Source organism: Ictidomys tridecemlineatus, chromosome 1 (genome assembly GCF_052094955.1).
Source record: "Ictidomys tridecemlineatus isolate mIctTri1 chromosome 1, mIctTri1.hap1, whole genome shotgun sequence".
Lineage (NCBI taxonomy): Eukaryota > Metazoa > Chordata > Mammalia > Rodentia > Sciuridae > Ictidomys > Ictidomys tridecemlineatus.
In genome coordinates this window covers 49,041,966-49,058,878 of record NC_135477.1, presented here as the reverse complement: position 1 = coordinate 49,058,878, position 16,913 = coordinate 49,041,966, and the positions used below count along the sequence as shown (strand labels likewise).

At 39.7% G+C, this 16,913-nt stretch overlaps 4 protein-coding genes and 1 long non-coding RNA gene across 14 annotated transcripts in view; 2 read left to right on the top strand and 3 right to left on the bottom strand.

Moving 5' to 3' along the window:
• Positions 1-4,493, top strand: part of Fam149b1 (family with sequence similarity 149 member B1) — a 54,079-nt gene extending 49,586 nt beyond the window's left edge. The window contains 1 exon segment of the mRNA XM_005343025.5: positions 1-4,493. Within this exon segment, the coding sequence (XP_005343082.3) occupies positions 1-54 (54 nt within the window). The 3' untranslated portion in view covers positions 55-4,493.
• Positions 1,323-8,918, bottom strand: Dnajc9 (DnaJ heat shock protein family (Hsp40) member C9). 2 transcript variants are annotated; one of them, XM_040273409.2, is made up of 5 exons: positions 6,704-8,918; positions 6,409-6,549; positions 5,667-5,921; positions 3,222-3,308; positions 1,323-2,720 (listed from the first exon to the last, which is right to left on the bottom strand). In XM_040273409.2, exons 1-5 carry the CDS (start codon positions 6,881-6,883, stop codon positions 2,601-2,603), a joined length of 783 nt encoding a protein of 260 aa, XP_040129343.1. In that variant the 5' UTR covers positions 6,884-8,918; the 3' UTR covers positions 1,323-2,600. The 2 variants fall into 2 exon arrangements, with proteins under 2 accessions (XP_040129343.1, XP_040129344.1); XM_040273410.2 differs by having other exon boundaries at positions 6,639-6,778.
• Positions 8,919-9,065: 147 nt separating this feature from the next.
• On the bottom strand, positions 9,066-10,651 carry Mrps16 (mitochondrial ribosomal protein S16). The gene is made up of 3 exons (XM_005325917.4): positions 10,487-10,651; positions 9,799-10,059; positions 9,066-9,307 (listed from the first exon to the last, which is right to left on the bottom strand). The coding sequence occupies exons 1-3, from the start codon at positions 10,497-10,499 to the stop codon at positions 9,174-9,176; spliced, it is 408 nt and encodes a 135-aa protein (XP_005325974.1). The 5' UTR covers positions 10,500-10,651; the 3' UTR covers positions 9,066-9,173.
• LOC144375456 (uncharacterized) lies at positions 10,638-12,144 on the top strand. Of its 2 annotated transcripts, none has more exons than XR_013435351.1 (2): positions 10,638-10,725; positions 11,808-12,144. It is a non-coding gene; the product is annotated as an uncharacterized LOC144375456 (long non-coding RNA). The 2 variants fall into 2 exon arrangements; XR_013435352.1 differs by lacking the exon at positions 10,638-10,725 and adding an exon at positions 10,730-11,403.
• The window catches only part of Cfap70 (cilia and flagella associated protein 70), a 102,336-nt gene continuing 97,103 nt past the window's right edge, over positions 11,681-16,913 (bottom strand). For 6 of the 8 annotated variants that reach the window (XM_078040438.1, XM_078040450.1, XM_078040460.1 and 3 more), the window contains 2 exons: positions 12,846-12,893; positions 11,681-11,972 (listed from right to left, as the gene is read on the bottom strand). In XM_078040438.1, coding sequence (XP_077896564.1) covers positions 11,892-11,972; positions 12,846-12,893 — 129 coding nt within the window. In that variant the 3' untranslated portion in view covers positions 11,681-11,891. The remainder of the gene's footprint in view (positions 11,973-12,845; positions 12,894-16,913) is intronic. The other 2 variants (XM_078040446.1, XM_078040456.1) reach the window with 1 other exon arrangement.

Here is a 16,913-nt window from a genome sequence, read left to right as displayed (position 1 = left end):
CAAAAATCTCAAAGCAGAGGTGGACCAATCTCTAAGACCAGGCAGGGACCATAAGGCAAATGAGAAGAACCTATCAGGCTGCAGCAAACACGTGGGAAGACTTCAAGAATCAGTGTTCGACCATCAAATGATGGAGAGCGTGTATACAAGATCAACTAGAATCCATCTTCATGAAGAGTTATTTTGGTAAAACTGACTGAGAAAAACAATAGACTACCCACCAAAAGACTGACTACACGGGTAATGTTTCTATCTCCAATTATTGTCTTTCAGTGTAAGTTAACCTATCCACTCAACAGTAAAGACTGTACCCCAAATGTAAAAATGAATAATTGCCCCCAAATCACTGCTCATGTTGTCTGTTAAGGATGATTAGTACATTTATAGGATTCTATGAGATTATATATACAACAATAAGTAGCAAATGATTTGATATTAACAATATCACTGGCTTCAGAATATTTCAGCTTGTATTAATTTCTTGAGAGTTGTACTCAGTTTTGTCATTTTTAGGAGATAGTGCTACAAAAAAATCTGAGCTACTCATAAAATAAACATCATTCCTAAAGCTTTCTCATTAGATTTCTAATGAGAATGAAATGGAAGGGCTGAGTAATTAAAGGCCTCAGCATTGGTAAAAAGTAACCCGTATAACTAATTTTTTTTTTTTAATATTTATTATTTTTTAGTTCTTGGCGGACACAACATCTTTGTTGGTATGTGGTGCTGAGGATCGAACCCAGGCCGCACGCATGCCAGGCGAGCGCGCTACCACTTGAGCCACATCCCCAGCCCCGTATAACCAATTATATCACATATTTTTTTAGAACAGCTCAACCTTGCTTGTGTGATGTCAGCTTATGCTAATTTTCTTCTTAAAGTATTTTACTGGTTCTATTTTTTCCCAAATATTTAATTTATCTTGCAAGCTTTTCTCCTGAAGCTCTAGAAAAGTTAGCATTATTTTTTAAATAATTTATAGAAACTATTTTTGAGCCACCAAAGCACAAATTCCTTAAGAATCTAAGAAACTTGGACTAAGAAATTGACCCAATATAAACATATCCTAACAGCAGAAGAAAAGAACCTTGGCATACTTCAGATTTTACCATGGATGTTTTCCTGAGGGTACTCATAAATACAGTAGTGGTTTTAACTATGGCTTAAATGTATTTAAATTTCATTGAACTTACCTTAATTATCATTACCAATGTTAGATCTTATTGTTAATTTTCAGAGTGGATAAATTCAAAATCATAATTGAGGTGACTAATTATGTCAACATAATACTTTATCACATGAGGACAGACGCTTCAAACAACTTGCACTGAATTACATTTTAATACAATTAAAAGAGTATTTTTTAACTTGCTTGTAATCACAAACTGAAAACTGTCATGTGCTTACTTTTAGATAAATTATTATACATAATGTTCAATAGCAATAGGTTTGTTTTATGCATATGGTACATTGAATGAGTCTACAAATCAGATTTTAAATTGAACAGTCCTTTTTAAAAATCCATCTATTCTAATGAATACATACCACCAACTCATAGAAATATAAGTGAAAATTTGTACTGTTTTCACAAATCAGTCCACTGACTGCCCTGTAACAAATCACTGGATCCATATATGGCTTGCCTTTCAAAGTTAAGAGTCAGAAGGTTATTTAGCCCAATTCCCTCATTCTTGTGTGTTTGTGTCTTCAAACCAGTGCAATTTTCTTTTACTTTAATATATAGAATCTGACAACTTTAGATCTTATTTTGAACAGAAGAGGGAGATAAGGACACCAAGCAGCAATCAGACAGGACTATAACATATATCTCTTTATGCTAGAGAAACCAGGATTTCTATTGTCATGCTAACTAGGATTATTTTTTTGGCTCTTCTTTATCCAAAACACCATATTTTATCTATATCACATTTAAATGATATAGGGGATCATTTAAAATGCCCCTAATTTTTTACTTATTTAATCATATATAAAATCCCAAAATGTTTGAAGTAATCCGAGTACTTGCTTCTTCTATACCTCAGGAAAAGGAGTACAAAACCTGCCTCAGGGAGGGGAAAAAAATAGGAGAGGGTCTTAATATTGAAGATCATTAAGACCAAAAGCAAACTGGCCAATTATTTGGAAGACAGCTGCTCAGCAAGTAAGTGTTCTTTCTAACTAGGTCTAAAAGACAGGCACACACTGAAAGTACTACATGAAGATCCACATTCTTCCCCCGCCTCTCCAGTGCTGGGGATCAACCCAGCGACGCAAGTGTTATACCACTGACCTATATCCTTAGCCTTAGACCCACATTCTAGATATGGATGAAGAGCCATAGAAGTGCTATCAGAAGTATACCACCCTCCCAACTTCACTATCACATTCCTTCACATGAGGATATCACAGTGTCAGGTAATTTCTAGGTTACACTAAAAACAGCTTCAAAATTTCTGCTTGGTTTAGTCAATCTAAGTAATTTAGGCTGGAAAGACAACTTCTCTCAAGAGTTAGGTTAACTTTTTCCTTTAAGTGTTGACTACACCTTGCTTCCAGTGGCACTGATGAAAGCTTAAGGATCTTTGAAGAGAAAAATTCCATTATTTCTTTTCTTTCTTGAGAGCGGATCTTTTCCCTCCTCCTTTGGAAGGTTTGCAGTATTTTGCTTCCATCTGAGCCAGAAAATTGTCCATTTCCTTTTGCCGATCCTTTTGTCTACTCTGTTTGAAAAGTTAAAAAAACAAGGCTGTCAAAAATGCCACACTATCCAAAGTATTTCATGGTTACTAGAAATTGGGGGCAAAAAGGAATGGCAGAACTACACAGGGTCTCTTTTCTTTTTTTTTTTTTAAAGAATGTTAGGGCTGGGGCTGTAGCTCAGTGGCAGAGCACTTGCCTAGCATTTGTGAGGCACTGGGTTTGGGTCCTCAGCACCACATAAAAAATAAATAAAGGCATTCTATCCATCTACAACTACAAAAAAAGCTTTTTAAAATGTTGGGTTTTTATACCCAGTGCCTCACACAAGCACTCTACCACTGAGCCACAACTGCAGTCCCTACATGGAGTTTCTTTTAGAAAGTGATGAAATGTTCTACCATTAGACAATGATGGTAAGAGTTATGTCTTAAAAGCAGAAAACAAAATATGATACCACATATATGCTTCTGAAAATTATTTTAAAGATAGGAGTCAGAACTGAACAAATCTGCCAAGTTTACCTGAATGAGTGCTTTCAAGTTATCCACTCCTTCATCAAGCCCCAACTCCTTCCTACTCATTTCTGCTTCTTTAGCTTCTTCTTGAGCCTGAAGCAGAAACTCTCATGAGACTTCAGGGCAACCAGGAAAGGCTTACAGTAACACTTTCTTTCTCAAAAGAAATCCTTGATGATTTGAGAATTTTATCAACAGAAAATGAGTAAAATTACATAAATGTTATTCACTAGATAACAACAAACACTGGTATCAGGCAATACATTCTCTAACTCAAAAAAAACCATTTGGTTTTTTCTCATTTCTACTTGCTAGAAGTAGCAAATACCCTGATATCATAAACCACATGGTTATAGAAAGGAAAACATACTTCAGGTGCAATAATCCCAGAGGCTGTAATCCCAGAGGCTCTGGAGGCCGAGGCAGGAGGATCACAAGTTCAAAGCCAGCCTCAGCAACATAGTGAGACCCTGTCTCAAAATTAAATACAAACGAGAGCAGGGGATGTCACTCAAGTGGTTAAGCATCCCTGAGTTCAATCCCAGGTACAAAGGAAAACATGCTGGGAGAGCCAGGAAAGGTCACTTAACCAAAGATGTTCTCAAAAGGATACCAGGCTATAGGTACTTCGGGATTTTCCTCTGGATGCTCAATTTACTAAATGAGACTAGGGACAGTCTGGTGAACAATTCTAGTTTAAAATGATTTCTCCTGAGCAGTCATAGAAACGTTAACAAATTTAGTTTTGATCTTTATTGATTTCAAAGCTGACTATCCAATTTTCCAGAACACCACAATAAATGGTTCCACCCTCTGGTGAACTTTCCAAGTAACAAAGAATGCTGTTAACACTAGGGATGATGTTTAGATTATTATGTCAATAAATAGTTTCCTTGTATTCAAATTCTCTCTCAGCATTCCTCTCTCAAGTTTACTGGATAGTCTCTCAAAAACAAAACCATTTTCTGTTTGACTCAGACCCAGCAAATCAACAAATTAATTCACCCTGATCTACTGGAGGGGCTGTGCTATTTTCCCCTCAAACTCTAGGGATTTTCCTCAAGCTAATGGCCTATTATTGAATACAGGTATGCTCAATTTCACCTGGGAAAAGGACAAACTGTGAGCCTACTTCTAAGCAGATGTAGCCAATGAAGCAAAACAATTATGTTCTTATGCTTTCCACTTCTCTGCCTAGTTCAACAGAAATGGCCCTGGCCTTTTATGTAGACAAAACAGACCCTTTAAATTTGTACCAAAATAAAAAGGTCAGCTTTCTTCCTGCATGTCATCTTGTTCCTAGAAGCTGCAGAACTTTTCACACACCCGAGTTAGCCACACAAAAGGAACCTCAAGTACCCACCAATATCTAAAATCTTTAATTGTCTGTTCTCCATGGTGCTGCAATTATGAAAGCCAAGCTAAAGAAATGATTACTTTGATATGAATCCAAAGTAACTTTTCCAGAAGACAAGAGGCAGACATGGCTACTCTAAATTCACTCTCTCCCTAAACTTCATCTATCCTTAAGCACCTTCCTCTGCTATCATTCCCTGGCCCTACCCCAGTTTAATATGGGTGTAAAGATACTCAGGCCATAATACTTATTCTTAATAAGTGTTTCTCAAAGGCCATTAAAAACACCCTTAAAAATAAACTATTCATTTGAAAAAAATGTGATCCAACTTAAGAATCAATCCCCAAAAAAGGCTCAAGAACCTGCATTTCTGCATTGTGAATTTTATTTAAAAATTTGATATACATTAGCTGTACAAATTTATGAGGTAAGCAATCTACTCTGCTCTGTACCCCTCCCCCATTGGGTACTGAAGATTGACCCAGGGGCTTACATATGTCAAGTTAAGGTATACTCCTGGCTTTTTTAATTTTGAGACAGGGTCTTAATAAATTGCCCAGACTGGTCTCAAAGTTGTGATCCTCCTGCCTCAGTCTCCTGAGTAACAGGCAGATACCACAGCACCCAATTTTTTTTTCTTTTGGGGTGTGTGTGTGTAGTTCTAGGGATCAAGTGCTCCACCATTGAGCTACACCACACCACAACCTGTACTTTTTAACAAGACACAATCTCTTGCATCCTTCTCCTTGTTCACCAACCAAGTAAGGACTTGCGTCTATGTTACACACCTGGACTCCACATCACTTCATCTGATGAGTGCTTCAGCAAAGTCATAAGAATTGGCACATATGAAAGATATTTCAGTATCACCCTAAGTTGATACTAAACAATTCATGCAATAAAATCATCTTGAGCACCACATACCAAAATAAAGAGGTTTTTCTTGAACTGATATGATCATATAATTACATGAAAGCTATAGACCAACCTAACCTTAACCCTTGTCCACAGTCTTTAAATATCGTTATAAATACTCTCAAATCCTATTTGTAGGAAATTAAGATACAAACCATCAATAGCATTTAAACTCTTACCCTCCTTTTCCTTGCATTCATTTTTTGTTTTGACTCTTTAACAAAGGCATTATAGGATGGGACCTCTTTGGCGTCAATAGCTTGCTGAATGATGTTCCTTATCCTGGGTTCCTCTGTGTACTGCACACAAAGCACAGACTCCATGATCTGATCCATGTCACCCTTGAAGTCCAGATAGGCCTGCTTAATATCAGCCAGTTCTTCTTCAGAACCTTTGTAGGTTTTTTCAAAAGCCTGAATGTCCTCTAGAGATATCTGATGATAAAGAGGAGATGGCTGTAATATCAAGAATCTTATTTTAAGTAAAAGGTATACTAGTAAAACTGAAGATTTAAGTGCTTCTTCGCAAACACAACAGTGTTTTGAGTCAAAATTGTGGCAAGTAACCAAATTTCCCATGCCTAAAATTTTTTCAGAGTTCTCCCTAGTCCATCAGTCACAACTGCTAAACTAGGAATCAGTGAAAAGAAATTTAAGTGAAGTTTCCAAAAGGATGGGAAGAAAACCATATAAACATATACACAACTGAATACATAAGATACATCCTGAACACACACTCCAGTCTTCACCACACAATCACTTTGTATCAGCATGAAATGAAAGGCCTGTTTACTTAAGTGTTGTGTTAAATTCCTCAGTTTCTTCAAAATTAACACAAAATTAAAGGCTTCCCATGGCATTTAATGAACGTTTGTTTATTAAATGATGGGAATAATCAAAGAAATCTTCAAAGCCCACCTACCTTTTTAAAGAGTAACCTCCAGTAGGCCTCCCAGTCCCGGTCTTGGTTGAGCACCGTAGAGTCCTCGTCCACTGTTCCCTGCTCATCATACACTGTTCTCTGCTCTTTGTCACTTAGAACCGCATAAACTCTCCCAAGGATCTGAGAGAAAAGAGCATCCAAAACTCACCCGTGCCCTTACCCACACCGCGAAAAATAAAGGTAGAAAACGCCAGGTCAAGATCACGCACCTCCCCTAGGCGGTTCGCAGTGGTTGGAAGCCCAAAAGACTGAATCCCAGCGTAGTCACACATACCTGGAACCGAAGGGTAGCGTCTTTCTTGTTTCCCTCGTCCACCCGGTCAGGGTGAACCTGCAGGGACACTTTGTGGTAGCCGCGACGAACCTCGCCGTCTGAGGCCTCGCGCCGTACGCCCAGCACCCGGTAAAGGTCGGTGGTACCGAACACCTGCTCGCATTGCGCCAACAGCCCCATGCTGAGAAGCGGAAAGTCTCCGCGACACCTTAGTTTGCCCGGCTTCCTTTTCCCGCTCAAAAAGCCCAGGGCGCCTGCGTCACAAAATACCCGGAAGGGGCGGGGCCGCGGAAAAACCAGACCCGGAAGTGCAACCGGCGCCTGGGTTTTCTAGACCGAGAGCCCTAACCGTCACGGATCCGCCACATCCTCTCGAGCCCGCCCTCCTCTTGCTGTGGAACTTTAATCTTCTATGTTGCTCCCAGTGTTCCAGCAGGCACTTCTTCACTGATAAGAATATCCGTGTATTAGGTTGTATTTACAAGTCAAAGTTTTGTTTTTTTTTTAAATGATAACTGGTCTGTATCAGATTCAGTAATTTCACATGGCTCAACCTGTTAAGTAAATTTGTATTTTCCCAAATAATTCAGTAAAGTAGTGTCAGGGTACTTTCTTTCAAGCCCTGCAGCAAAAAGACTATTTGAATAAAAGCACAAAACACCTGTCTTAGTATTTTAAAAAACGAAATTCTGATAGTACTCATGTCAACCCCAATCATCTTCCTGTTCCAGAGTTACCTTATACACTGGAGGAGGTAAGATGACCCAACCTCTCATTTTAGTAAAGACCGAAGCTGCTGAAGCAGAAACTATTTAATGCTTAGTAAAGTTCACAGCGGAATTTGAGCATATTGGATTTGAGGGGACAGCAGGGTGGCTGGGGCTATCATCCAATACATGTGTGAAACAGGCTTGGAGATCCAAAACAAGACTAAGGCTGGAGAAAATTTTGGAAATCAAGATAAGCCCACACAAGAAATATGTGTATATAGATCTTAGTCCAGACAAAGGATAAACCAGAATGGAAAGTGAGTTGAAAGAAACTCATTGGAGCTCAAAATAATAACTCATTTCACATCAGTTCTCCTCACAATCAGGAATTTCCAGAATCCCATAATCCTCTGCCAGAAGTTCCTGCAAAGCCTCAAACTTTCCAAGGCACGTTGATCTTTGAAACATCCAGAGTTGCCAGGGTTTTTCAAAAGCATTTCTCAGATCCCAGGTCAAATCTACATAAAGTCCATTGCCTGTCTGTCATGTCTTGAACGTCTTCTCAAAGCAAGCAGAAGCCAACCAAAACAATCCTAGGGGAGTTTCCAAGACTCTAGAATTTGAGATGACCATTAATTGTTCTCAGAGTATAGAACCCAGAGAATACATTTGAATATTGATAGGGTTTTAGAAACTTTTTAATTTCCTGTATCTCAGTCTTTTTTTCTTTCTTTTTTTTTGTCTTATCTTGGTGCCAGGGATTGAATTTGAATCCAGGGGTGCTTAGCCACCAAGGCACATCCTCAGCCCCCTCCTTTTTTTTTTTTTTTTTGAGACAGGGTCTTGCTAAGTTGCTTAGGACCTAAGTTGCCGAGGTTCGCTTTGAACTTGCAATCTTCCTGCCTCAGCCTCCCAAGCCCCTGGGATTATAGCATGTGTCAACACACCTGGCTGTATCAGTCTTATACCAAAATTTGAAATATATATTATCCAGAAGGCACTAAAACCATGTAATTTATGCTTACAGTTATGGAATTCTGCATCTCTTGGGGGACAGATACTGTGATATTTTGTTTTGGTAATCAATCATTTATGTTACCAGACTCATGACACCTAAACATGATCCTATTACTGAATTTCTTAGTAGACTTTTAAAAAGCATCCCACCTTTATTTATTTTTTCCCCTATACACACAACATATGTTGAACAGGACTTTCTAGGTAGGTACATTGGGGTGCTTTACAAAATCAGCTTCCTTCTAATTTCTCATCCTTAAAAGGTAGGCTATTACAGCCCAAAAGCAATTTTCATGATCAATTTGTCTTTGTAAAGTTACAATTACATGTCAAGCAAAACAATCTACAATTACAAAAAAAGAATAAGAGATCTATGTTCTCGTGGGATGATCAAGAATGATTAAGGAAACATTTGGATAGGTCAAGTCACTCTGGTTGGGAGTTTTTGAAGCAGGAAAGTTTTGAACTTTAATTGTAAATTTGCCCAAATGATCCAAGGACAACTCAAAGTCCAATCTTCCCCACAGCTACAGTTTTTCCCCAAAATGACATCCAGAAATGCTTAGTATCTAGACCCAGCTCTTATACAAAAACAAATCTCTGGGCTCCGCTTAAGCTAGGCCAAAAGAATATGGTAACTTAGAAAACTCCATTTATTGACCTCCAAACCCAACAAATTTATGAGCTCCACACAAGTATTTTAGGGGACCTTGACTTTGTAACCACTGTTATATTCACTGAAGTCAACTTGCTTCTGTTTCTATAGCCTCTGTATCTGTTTTCTGTGAAGCTAAGAGAAGTTCACGTGCCCGTTTTCTTCGCAGTCTCTCAGCATTTGTGATCACCATGGGATGCAGAGGGAAAAAGCCAGAAAGACCTAAAAGCAACAGGATATTCATTTATTATAATAGACTACAAGCCAATGTTTCCCTGAGAAGTTTGCCTCACAGAATTGAGGTCTGAGTTCAGACCCAGGGTATGGATGTAAATGCCTCTCACCTACCCAACTTTCTCCTTCCTCTTCCTCCAACCTCCTCCCTCCATTTACTGCAAGGAGTCAGTGGATGATGTCTGTTTCCTAACATTATTCTCCTTACTTGAAAAAAAGGTAAACTAACAGATGGCCATTGGAGATATGTTATTCCCATTTTTAGCATAAAATCCCAGCCACTTATAAAGGCTTCATAAAGAAGTCCATAAAAGGAATCTCCAGATTCCAAATGACAATTAGATCACAACTTCAGTTTCCACTCCAGTCCTGAGCAGTCTGGAGGGAATGAAAAACATTCTTCAATCTCAGATGACGAGAACTTAGAACTGACTTCAGTGTAAAATCCCCCCAATGAGTTAAGACCAGAGCTGAGTTACCCAGAAGCTTCTCCATAGGCTTAGAGAGGTGGGCTCCACAGCCAATCCAATGCCGGATCCTTTCCAGGTTGAGGGCAACGAGTTTTTCTCCATGACAGTTGGGCAGTGGATCATAAGAGCCCACCTGCTCCACGAAACGGCCATCCCTGGGACATTTGTTGTGAGCAGCCACAATACGGTAAAAGGGCCGATTGGTGCAGCCACTCAGAGCAAGGCGGATGGTTAAATGGCCCCCATGATAGGCCTTGCAGAGGAGGGTAGCTATAGAGAAATAATTGGTTAAGACACAAGATCACAGAGCACAAAGCAGGCAAAAATGAGATAGTCAGAGGAATAATTCCCTTCTTCCACTCAAATGTCTTCAATCTCAATGTTTTCTAGTTAATGTGGCTTAGATACCATCCTCTTAGTGAAACATCCCTTCACTGCTCCAGCCAGAAATGCTCGCTTCATCCCCAAATCCATTCCGAAAAGGCCTACCATTTATAAACTCTTTGACTTTGTCGTACCCTTAACTGCCTCATCTGTAAAGTGAGATGAGGGTTTCTGGAAGGAAAATTTGAGCAGAGGGTCAACTGTAACGCTGTGTGGCTGATCCAGCGCGCCTAGGAGAGCGCTGCTGCCTCTAGTCCAGGACGCCCCAGCTCCCGCCACCGCCCGGAAGGTCCCGCGGGCCGCGATGACTCACTGAGGTGGACCATGGTGGGGTCCACGTGCGACTCCTCGGATCGTCCCGCTGCTGATACAGACCCGCAGGTGAAGTCGCAGTCGGGGCCCAGCTGCTGGGACGCCCGGGAGCTTCCCGAACCCTAACGCCGCGGTCCCGGAAGCGGGCGTCCCCTCGCCCCGCCTCTTCCGCTCTCCCCCATCTTGTTCCCGGGGTGCTACACCGTACGGCCTTCGGGGGCGTTCCAGGTGGTGTCTTAGGTGTGGATGTGTGACCCTCTCTGGGATGAGTGCCCGCTGGAGTAGGGAGCTGGGGAAAATGCCGGTCACGTTCAGAGGAGGGCTAAGTGTTCCCCAAACCCATACATCCCGCAAACGTGTTCTGAGCACCTGGTGGTGCCGCGGCGCCGTCCTGAGAACCTAAATACAAAAGGGTGCTGTCCTCTCCCCTCAGGGAGCTCTGTCTAGTAGGGAGTCGGTGGGAGCGCACCAGAAAAGCTAAGGGCGGTCTGTACTCCCAGCGGGGGTAAGTAGAGAAAGGGAAGCCGAGAAGGCGACGCTGGGATTTTCTCAGGAGACTTCGCAAAGGGGCAGCGTTTGGGCCGAGACAAGGAGTTTAGCTTTCTGTTTACTAGTTTGCCTCTCACTTTTCCTCTTACTCTTTTCCCACTCCCAGAGGCAGTCACATCATATTAGGAGAACCTTTATTCCTGCTTTTGCTGTACTGTGATCCAAGAAGGCAGAAGTGGAGTATGATTTGTCATCTTGAGTGAAGAGATTGGCATTTCTTATAGGGTGTTGTTTTCATAGACCTTGTGGTTTAGATCCATGAAAATACCCCTGGTTCATTAGGAGTTAGAACCCCAGACTGCAGCAAAGCTTCTTTGTTCATCGTTGGTTCCAAAGGTCCTGGCCACAACTACTATGCTCTTTGCTCTAGTAAGTTGACCCAGCATAGGAGTCTTTTAGGCCCACCTTTGAAGATGATGGCTTAATTCCAAGTTCCAGTACGTGAACCTGGCTATGGACATTGGCAGCTGACTTCCTCCATAGTGACCCCAGAAGCTTTCATCAGAAAACCTAACAGTGACTCCACTGTACCTTAATTTAATTTCTATATATATATTATATAATGATTTATACATTTATATGATATATATATAGTACATACTACTTATAGTTTAGTATACCATACCTCCAGAACCACACTGATGAATTGTCTGTTTGTTTACATTTTTATTATGATCCAGTTTATATGGATTAGTAAAACATCCAGTAACAGCCAATGGAAATAAATGAATGAGTTTCTCTTCATTGAAAACAAACATTCTTTGGTTCTCCAGCTCTAGGCTTCATATGGTGAAACTTTCTCTGGAAAGGAAAGGAGCTCGGAGTCCCATACAGAAAATTCTTCGGTTTTAAGGATGTCAGAAAGATGGATTTCCGAAGCCAACCATCTCCTGTACTGTGTGGATTTCTGCAAGTAGAGCCTCATCTTTCAGTTTCAGCTACAGGAACAAGGAAGGGAAGTACACAGGTTATATCTGATACACCTAAGTATCTTTGAAGATGACCCTTCATTTATGGGGCCACAGCTAAAGAGCAAAGTCCCCAGGGATGGGATTGGCTTTTCCTATATTTATTTCAATGGAAGCTCTATTAAAATACTTTAGAGCCTTATTTTGTTTATATGGGTACCTTTACTTTCTCAAAATGCATCAGGGGTATGAGCTTTCATGATTTGTACATTTTTTGTAAGGTCACTTTATTAAAGTTTATTTTTAAAATTGTTCACATTATTACCAACATCTCTTGGCTAATATGTATATTCCCATCTAGCAATTGACAGGAAGTAATCAGAGATACATGAATCACAGACTTAAATTATATCTGAATTTAATTTTAGAATCTAGGTATGTAAGAAAGCCATCTAGTAACCTGCTGAATAACTTTCTCTTACTAGCAAAATCTTAATTTCTTCCCAGGGCAGCAATACTAATCAGTTCAAAAATCACATTCCTGCATCCTTGGCAGCTGGAGGTAGTCAGATGTCTGACTGTGGCCATTGTAAGCTAAGGTCATTGGGTGGAATACCTAAACAAGCCCTGGAGGTAAAATAGCTATAGTGTGGGGTTCCTTGTTTCTTTTCTCCCATTAAGCTATATTCTAAAACAGTGGAAAAAAAGATCACCTAGACAACATGTAGGTTACGAGTAAAAACCTAGCAGCCCCATGATGATGGCAAAGACAATAAGAAAAATCTCTCTAAAAATATTCACATCATGAAACGCTCTAAAGTCCTGAATTAAATCAGCACCTTCCTCCTTGTTTCCCAACCTCAACATGGTGCAGGCAAAATGACAGAGGTATATGCATCGTACCTTTAGTGTGTACTTGTAAGCCTGCTCTGCTTCTAGTTGCCGTCCAGCCTGAAAAAAGTTCAGCAGCTGGTGATGATGACATGTCATACACATGGTGAGAAAAATACATTTCTCCAAATATTTCTACCTAACAAGAGGATTATACCTTCCTAGTTAAGAAACTGAATTCAAAGGGGAAGCAGGAAAATAAAAGGTGGTAAGTAAAGGCCAATATTTTTTAAAATCTCTCCTTTAGCCCAGGAAATTTTTAGAAACAATTTGCCTCTCATTTTTTTTTCCTGAAAGCTCATGAGTCATTTGTTCCTCCTAGAATTTATGTCATTTTGTTAGTAATTGCAACATTTTACAGTGCTTATTATGTGATTTCCATTGTTTTCCTCATGATGTTTTAAGTGCTTTATATATATTCACTTTTAATCCTTATAACCTGGAGATAAATACTATTATTATTATTATTATTGGTACCAGAGATTGAAATCAGGGGCTCTTAACCACTGAGCCACATCCTCAGCCCATTAAAAAAAAAAAAATGTTATTTTAGATGACCACAATACCTTTATTTATTTTTATGTGATGCTGAGGATTGAACCCAGTGCCTCACACATGCTACGCAAACACTCTACCGCTGAGATACAATCCCAGTCCCCCAACCCTTTTTATATTTTATTTTGAGACAAAGTCTTGCTAAGCTGTTTAGAACCTTGCTAAGTTGCTGAGGCTGGCTTTGAACTCGTGATCCTCCTGCCTCAGCCTCCCAAGCCACTGGGGATTATGGGCATGTGCCACCTCACTCCCAGATAATTACTATTATTTATCATTCCATGTTAACAGAAAGAAACTTAAGGCACAGAGAGTATAAATAACTTGCCAGGGTTTTTTAACTAGTAAGTGGAAGATCTGGGTTTTAAAAAAATGAAGTCTGGCTCCAGAGTCCAAGTTTTTACCTACTATACTTTATCCCATATTTCCATGTATTATAAAAAGTAAAAATTAGGATTCCTTCCATGCAGCTCTGGATATGAGGTGAGAAAACTAACTACTCTGCCCAGTTGATATATTCCTTGCATGAAGCTCTCCTCCATGAGTTAAATGAGATGATATATATTCCCTATTACACTTCACAAGTTTGAATATAAGAAGTTTGAATATTCTGTGTAAAAAACCACAGAATATTTGCACTGCAAGTGAACTTTGGATGTTTAATCCAATCTCCTGATCATGTGGAATTTTTACTAGTTCACAAAATTTGGATGCCCCAAACCCTCACTTCTTACAACATCTACCCTCTGAAATATTACCTCCTGAAGTTCCAGTATACCTGCTCTTTCTACCACTACTACCTCTGACTCCCTCCTGATGAAGGGAGGCAGAGGCCCAAATGATGTGAGCATCCAGAATAGTCAAAGAAGTTTTTTTTTTTTTTTAACATTTACTTTTAGTTGTAGTTGGACACAATACCTTTATTTTATTTTATTATGTGGTGCTGAGGATCGAACCCAGGGCCTCACATGCTAGGCGAGCGCTCTACCTCTAAGCCCACAATCCCAGCCCCTCCGAACAGTTTTGAAAAATAATTTTATTATTCTGAACATCATGACAGTAATGTTTAATAGAGCTTCCATGAAATAAAGATATATATTTTTATGTGTGGAGAGTGGTGATAGTGACTGGGAGACTAGTGTCTGAGGTTGGGCTCCCTGATGACTTCATGCCTATGGCATACTTGTTGACTGGGAAAGTTTCTGTGTAAAGGCATATGGAGATGTCCTCCATGCTAGAGTCTTATCAGCTTTGACCTTATTCTCAGGCACAGCAGCTCCTGGGAATGAAGGAACTTCCTTGCTAAGGAAACAACAATGTTTTACCAGTTCCATGCTGCTGAATCTGCCCTCGAATTGGTAACTTTAAACAGTGGACTATCTTCAGAGCTGCACAAAGCTCCTAACATTGCACATTGCAACTGTAGAATGTAACTGAGTAAATAGCTGTATTCTGTTGCTAATTCTGTTAACTTCATGAATACAAAGAATAATGCTTGGGGATGGGGTTGTGGCTTAGAGGAGGCCCTGGGTTCATCCTCAGCACCACATGTAAATAAATAAAATAAAGGTATTGTGTCCAACTACAACTAAAATAATATTTTTTTAAAAAAATAATGCTTGCATAGCCTTTCATCTGATTTAGAGACATATATGATAAAGATTGCTGGTGTAATTCTTGAGACCTGATTCTCCATCAGAGAGCAGCTGCTCCATCTGACTCCAGCTGCTTTATCGTCAAGATCTGCTTGTGTTTCCTCTTTATTTCTTCCCATCTCTCATTGCCCCTTGCTGGAACATGCTAGTTTGGCTGCACTGGTCATGGCACTTATGTATTTTTCTTAAGAAACTTATTTAGATATGGCATTGTGTTGAGAGCCACAGACAAGTCAAGATGGCGCCTAGCACTTTGCCAAGAGAAGTGGTTTGAGAAGTAACGCCAGCGAGCCATTAAGATGATAGAGATTCCTTAATGACTGACTGCTGTGTCTAGATTATGTCAATTAAGTTAAGCTGTGTGTAATCATTAAGATGGTGATTCCTTATTGGTTGACTGCTGTATCTAGTTTATGTTAGTTAAGTTAAGCTGTGTGTAATTAGTTGGGTATATATACTTCTCTGTCCCGTAATAAAGCGTCTCCTACTGTATCAACCTTCACAAGTTCCTTGTCACACACACCCTCCTACTTAATTTGCCCAGCCAGACTGCGGCAGCATTGCCAGATTACAGGTAGGAATGTGAGTAAATAATGTTACAGTGCACTTAAAAGTTTATATTGTGGTACTGATTTACATCCACTAGCAATTATGAGAATCCTCATTAATGTTGGTAATACCATACTTTAATTTTTGCCTCGAGAATTGTGAATTTGTCACATTATTTTGAATTGTATTTTCATGCTTTCTAGTGATCTACTTTAGCAAGCTGCATATTCCTATCCTGTGCCTATTTTTTAAACCAGTTTGTTGATAGGGGTTTTTTTTTCCTTATTATAGGAGCTATTTATATAACTTGGATACTAATTTTATGTCACTGGGTTTTCTGTTTTGATATGTGTGTGTTTCCAACCTTAAAGTAGTTCATTTACTGGTGTTTTATTTTTAGTTTGTGCTTTTAGAGCCCTAAGAAAAATTCCATAAGCCAAGATCATAGGGATCTTCTCTGTATTTGTTCTAGGTATTCAACAGGTTTTGCTTTTAAGATTTGGGTCTTTAAACCAGCTGGAATTGTGCATGTGTGTGTGTGCGTGTGCGTGTGTGTTTGTAGGAGGGTGTGAGATAAGAAACTAATTTCTTTTTCAAATGAGTAGGATCCAATTTCCCCACCACTATTTATTAAATAGTGGTGGGGAAATTGGAGCAAGTAGATTAAATATCTACTTGCTCCTCATTTTCAGAGACTAAATTGTGTTTTTAAAATGGCTTATATTAAAGCACACTTTATATACCACAGAATTCACTACTTTCAAGGTCTAGTAAGTTGTTCAACCATCACCATGATCCAGTTTTATTGTTTTTGTTGTTGTTTTTTAATATTTATTTTTTAGGTGTAGATGGACACAACACAATGCCTTTATTTTCATATGGTGCTGAGGATCGAACCCGGGTCCCGCCTGTGCTAGGTGAGCGCTCTACCACTGAGCCACAACCCCAGCCCAGGTTTGTTGTTTTTTTTTTTTTTTTTAAACAATACCTTTTATTTTATTGATTGATTTTGATGTGATGCTGAGGACCAAACCCAGGGCCTTGCACGCTAGGCAAGCGCTCTATCCCTGAGCCACAACCTCAGCCATGATCGAGTTTTTAAAAACTTCTGTTACCCTGAAAAGTTCTTCATGTATTTGTTGTGGTGATGCACACCTGTGATCCCAGCAGATCTGGAGATTGCTGCAGGAGGATCACAAGTTCAAAGACAAGGCCCTAAGAATTTAGTGAGACCCTGCCTCAAAAAACAAAAAACCAAAAAGGGCTGGGGATGTGGCTCTGTGGTTCAATGCTCCTGGGTTCAATCCCTGGTACCAAAGAATAA

Excerpts from the sequence above, each read along its gene's own strand:
- Dnajc9 (XM_040273409.2), bottom strand. The coding sequence starts at position 6,883 with ATGGGGCTGTTGGCGCAATGCGAGCAGGTGTTCGGTACCACCGACCTT. Across the intron at positions 6,550-6,703 it reads ACGCTACCCTTCGGTTCCAG|ATCCTTGGGAGAGTTTATGC; the intron begins GTATGTGTGACT and ends CTTTTCTCTCAG. Across the intron at positions 5,922-6,408 it reads GGAGGTTACTCTTTAAAAAG|ATATCTCTAGAGGACATTCA; the intron begins GTAGGTGGGCTT and ends CTTTATCATCAG.
- Mrps16 (XM_005325917.4), bottom strand. Across the intron at positions 9,308-9,798 it reads GCCTATGGAGAAGCTTCTGG|GTCTTTCTGGCTTTTTCCCT; the intron begins GTAACTCAGCTC and ends TGTTGCTTTTAG.